The 5046-nt window shown below is 42.0% G+C and overlaps 1 protein-coding gene across 1 annotated transcript; it reads left to right on the top strand.

Annotated features, from left to right (window-relative positions):
• The first annotated feature begins 2292 nt into the window (after positions 1–2292).
• On the top strand, positions 2293–3450 carry LOC123057491 (uncharacterized). Its single transcript, XM_044480447.1, has one exon. The coding sequence runs from the start codon at positions 2323–2325 to the stop codon at positions 3448–3450; it is 1128 nt and encodes a 375-aa protein (XP_044336382.1). The 5' UTR covers positions 2293–2322.
• Positions 3451–5046: the final 1596 nt, after the last annotated feature.

Raw genomic sequence — 5046 nt, 5'->3', positions numbered from 1 at the left:
TCCCCATGATAATTGGAGTGTTTGTGATGATGATGGCTTTGATTTCCCCCTCCCGGAGGGAAGTTTCCCCAACATAATTGTTCACCAAAGAGCAAAAGTGCTCCGCCCAAGTCTGCCTCACAGATGGTGGTAGAAAGTCCCGAGGATTTTCTATGATTTTTTCCAGGGCAAAAGTGATTTTAGATGCAAAGGGCATCGGCAGATCGGCCACAGAGACCTCACACGGCCACATGGCGCGCCCTAGGTGTAGGGCGAACCACCAAGGCATGTGAGCCCCTTGTGGGTCCACTTTGGTCGCTCTTTGCTCCACAATTTTTCATATATTCCATTTTGAGCTCCGAAGAATTGTTTTCTTCTGTTGTTTTTAGGTCTAGATTCCAGTTGTGCGATAGTTCTACTCTCCTTGTATTTCTTGCACTTTAAGAGATAGAAGACTTAAAAGTTACATCATATTGTAAAATATATCAATTAAATAGGATAAATTATAGTAGAAAATAATGATGCAAAATGGATTTATCAGGCCTCACTCATTCTTCTTCTTCCTTGGCCTTCTCCCTAGATAGGAGAAGATTTTCGCCTCTAGTCCATGGCCTCCAAGGGTTGAGAGCACCCCCCCCCCCCAATTGGATCTTGGTTTTGGTGAAGCAATTTTCTGGGCGCTGAAGTTCGGAGTCCCGTCGCAATCTTAATTAATTCTTACATCTCTGTTATCAGAAAAAAAAACAAATAATTGAGGTCGGTTCCCAACTTCGTTTCCAATTTAAGCAATTAATTTCGTGAGCTTATCTGCCCCGCAAGGTCGGTAAAAACTTCCCGAAATATAGTTCCATTTCATATTGTATGCAAATCGTGTAGTGGCATTTGCAAAGAAAAATGTTGCAATAATAGGATGCTGCAACCTTTTCTATCTATATGTTGTAGTCGGTGTCTCTCCTTTAAAAAAAGAAAAGAGGTATGTGGCTAAAGCTTAATATTGCTAGCTCATGTTTGGCTAAAGCGTGGTATGCCATGGCTAGTAGCGCAAAGTTCCTTTTCGTTCCACGCGCCTTGGTCGTTTTCGTTCCAAGGAAGGGCGACCTCCACACATCCAAAGGTTCGAATTCAAAACAAAATGACAATTAACCTAGTCATCTCTGGTCACTGCAAGGAAGTTTCTACTTTACATTATTCCTAGCTACTTGGATGCTAATCATTGACTCGTTTGAGTCGTCGGCTTCGTTGTGATGTCCTTTCCACGTGGTTTGCTAGCAATTCCAGTTTAAGAGTTTCAGACCAAAGCAGTTCCGCCCTTAGAGAAGAGCAGGGGCACGTAGTAAGCTCTTCGTTCTGTCTGGCAACTTCCGGCCAAAGCTCATTGGACATCGTTTTGAGATGGTACGGTACGCATCCCTCTCTATCCCTTCACCAACAGTCCACTGCACTTCTTTCTGGTTTGAGAACTCAAAGTCTCAAGTAGCGGCCAAGATCAAGAACATGCGACCGAGCAGCCATGGCACTGTTCGTCATACCATCTCTTGTAGTCCTATGTGAGAAGATCTAGGAAATATAACCCGTTGGTCCCCCGTATATACATGCCTTAGATGTCTAGCTAACTTGATGAACAAAGCGATCCATGCTATACAGATTGTTGCTTCAATAACTTCTATCGTTTTGCGTGTACCATTTATTCATAGAAAAACCTGTATTTTATCCCCGAACTGTTCCAAATAATCTACTGGCTTTGGATTCTTAAACTCTAATACCATATCGAACTGCAAGGGTTTTACGCACATATAGCCCAGTCAAAATATTCAAATAAAAACTCAAATATGTCGACAACAAAACCGAAGAAAACTCCAGAAATTGTAAAGAAGGAAACTAGTATATTAATAGAACAGAAAATCTAGCCATGTAACATAAAGTTATAAACAATCTCAAATCCTTAAAACTACTCAGGCGAGTTTAGATTGCAGAAATCATTTGTGAACATTAAGTGAAATAAAGCTATATTTATCATCAATGTACTATTTGAGGCCTTCTTGAAGTTTCTAGTTTTCTTTAAAAAATACAATTTTCTATTAATTTTTTTATTTTGCCTTGTTTTTTAAATTAATAGCATTTCCATTTTTTTTTATAAATTTATGGTTTTAATATATTTTATATTTTAGTACTAATCAAAGATTTTTTAAGCCTTTTTTTCTGATTTCCACCATATCTATGTCACTCTAAGCATATATTTAGTATTTACTGATTACTCGCCATGACGTCGTGTTATGATATTGATATTTGATTTAGGCTGAGCTGTTAAACCGTTCCCGTGGCTTGGCAGAAGGAGTGGTGGTTATGATATGCCCAGTGCTTCTTGCACTGGCTCTGAACATAGTGGATCTCAATGGCAAGGTGTATGGTCATGGTGTCCCCTTCGCCATGATCACCATGGCAGGCTTTACTTTGATTACCAGCATTTGCCCCTTGCTGGTGTGTTTCTTCTCGGAGGGATTCCCTGGCTGGCGCGTAAGTCTTGCCCCTGTAACAACGATTCTGGCAACCCTTTCATCTTGTTGCCTTATCGTCCTTGCTTGCTTGATTGCACAATCCATTGTCTCCAAATCCATTTTTATCACCGTTGGACTCATCTGTGGAATCTTGGTCCTTGTTCGAATTGTCTGCTACAACATGTATGACACACGGAACAACGATGGGCGGGAATACACAATAGATATGCACAATGTGCTAGATGAATCACATGAGTTCCTGATCGGTGTCACTGGAATTATGTTTCTATGGTTCGAAGGTCTAGCACTCGATGGTCATGGCCAGACGGGTCACACGAGCAGGCAATCAGTGGGCTATATTAGTTTCATCATCTGCACATTTGGCGTGTGCTTAATGTTTCTGGAGATGACACCACCTCAATGGTTTGCGGTACATAGGCATGGTAGCCCTGAAGAAAGGATTGAAAGAGAGCAACAAATTGTGTGTTTAACACTCATCCTAGACGGCATCATGGCGGTTGGTATCTTCGTACTATTGTTGGTTGTCATGCGTAAGCTCACGCCTCTTGAGGTTGCCCTATTGGTCTTACTGCCACCAGCTGTAAGCTTTGGTCAACTTCTAGTCCTAGTCGTGTTGGAGGTGAACACAGAAGTTGAACAGGAATCTGGGCCAGCATCACTAGAACTTACAAAGGTCACCTTCACTGGATTTTTGGCCGTGTCGATAACAACCAGCAGCACCGCTTCGTCCAGCAGCTTGACTGGATCTTTCCTTCTATTATCTTCCATGGCTATTGGGTTTGGTCTTTCGTGGAGGCTCCTTTCACAGGCTAACATAAGGAGAGGTCTCTCCAGTTGTGTTTCATCCGCTCATGTTGCTTCTGCTGCCAAGGTTGCTTCCTTTTGTACACATTTATGTATTGTAATATCTACAATTCTACTTGTAGCAATGGCTTGTAATGCGAGTGGTAAATGATCGACACCAATTAGCAGCAAAAACATTGTGCTGTTGTTATAGCATTGAATGTATAGCCTATCTTCTGCACTTCTTTTTGCACCCGCACATATGTTCAGATAAGTTTATCACAATTCATATATCCTGAGTTGTTGACAAATGTACCAAGCATGTCCTGAAATTGCTAAAATGATCCATGCAGAATTCAAGATCTTACAAGTACATCAAGTGAGTCAACACAACTCTTAACAAGACGGAGGCCCAAACCACCACGCGTAGCATGCCATGTAATTGGCCACCAAAAACCTCCCACCAAAGACACCATAAATAAGGAAAATTGCCCCTACAGGTCAATGAAGATAGGCAGAAAAATTGTTGGGCTTCAGTTCCTCATGCTGGCATTTGCAGAAAAATTGAGGTTGCAAGATGGATGACATGCCATACACGTGTTATAGTCACGGCCTAATTAGCATTAGTTAGACTTGTGGTGACTTAATTAATGTACTTAACACTTTCCGGATCTAAAGGCGTGTTTGGACGGGAGCCACACTCTGCCAAGCCAAATAATTGGCGTCCATTGACTCAGTGCTCGGGCATCCCTTTGATCCAAAGCCCATCACTTGGCATGGCAAGGCTGGCTACTCCTTTCCAGTTCAATTTTATGCCCACGAGTTGGCGTGACGTGGGCGGCTGGATACTGCGCCAATTTTTTGGCTGGCCCGTGTTTTGGCGGGGCCATCCTTGGCAGAATTAAACAACCCTAAATTCATAATTTCTAATAGTTTCAGCAGCTATTTGGCACTCTGCCATTCGTTCTATTCAATTCTTCTTTTAGTGAAACGTACAGTTAAGTGCACAAAGCAAGAAATTTCTCTTATGCTAGTTCCGACAGCTAAAATAATTCATTTATGTGATTAGTTTTCTCTAAACAATGTTTTGACCGCGGGGTGTTTTTTTAGTGGAAACTTTGTTTTTGCCACTCTAGCTTTTGCTAATTTTACTTATGCCACTCTAGAATTTGACTTCCCACTTTTGCCACTCTTGGCTTTTGACAATACATCACTTTTGCCATTCCGTACAAAAGCAAAATTTTCAGAGTGGCAATTGTGATACATTGTCAAAAGCTAAGAGTGGCAAAAGTGAAATGAAAAATTATCATTTTTTCCGTGGAATGGCAAAAGTGATGTATTGTCTAAAGCAAAGAGTGGCAAAACTGAGATGTCAAATTCTAGAGTGGCATAAGCAAAATTGGCAAAAGCAAGAGTGGCAAAAACAAAGTTTTCCTTTTTTTAGAGCGGAGCAGGAATGACCCGTACGATAATGATTTTTTATCAAAAAAGACTACATACGTTTTCGTATTAACATAAACGACCACCTACTCACCGTATTGACAAAAAAATCCAGCTACACTATGGCGGCACATCCGGCAGCTGACATGTGGCACCTACCGCCACAGTCAGAGGTGGCAGGGCCGCCACAACCCACGGCGGCAGCCCGGACATAACCGGAATCAGACGCTAAAACGGAATGGAATGGGCGATGTGGCAACCGCCGCCACAGCATGTGGAGGCAGCACTATTCGCTGCTGCTTGGGTATTGTTTGGCAGTAATCAACAC

Source organism: Triticum aestivum, chromosome 3A, assembly GCF_018294505.1.
Source record: "Triticum aestivum cultivar Chinese Spring chromosome 3A, IWGSC CS RefSeq v2.1, whole genome shotgun sequence".
In the NCBI taxonomy this organism is placed as follows: domain Eukaryota; kingdom Viridiplantae; phylum Streptophyta; class Magnoliopsida; order Poales; family Poaceae; genus Triticum; species Triticum aestivum.
Note: the sequence above shows the minus strand (reverse complement) of the source record. Positions and strands in the feature narration are given on the sequence as shown.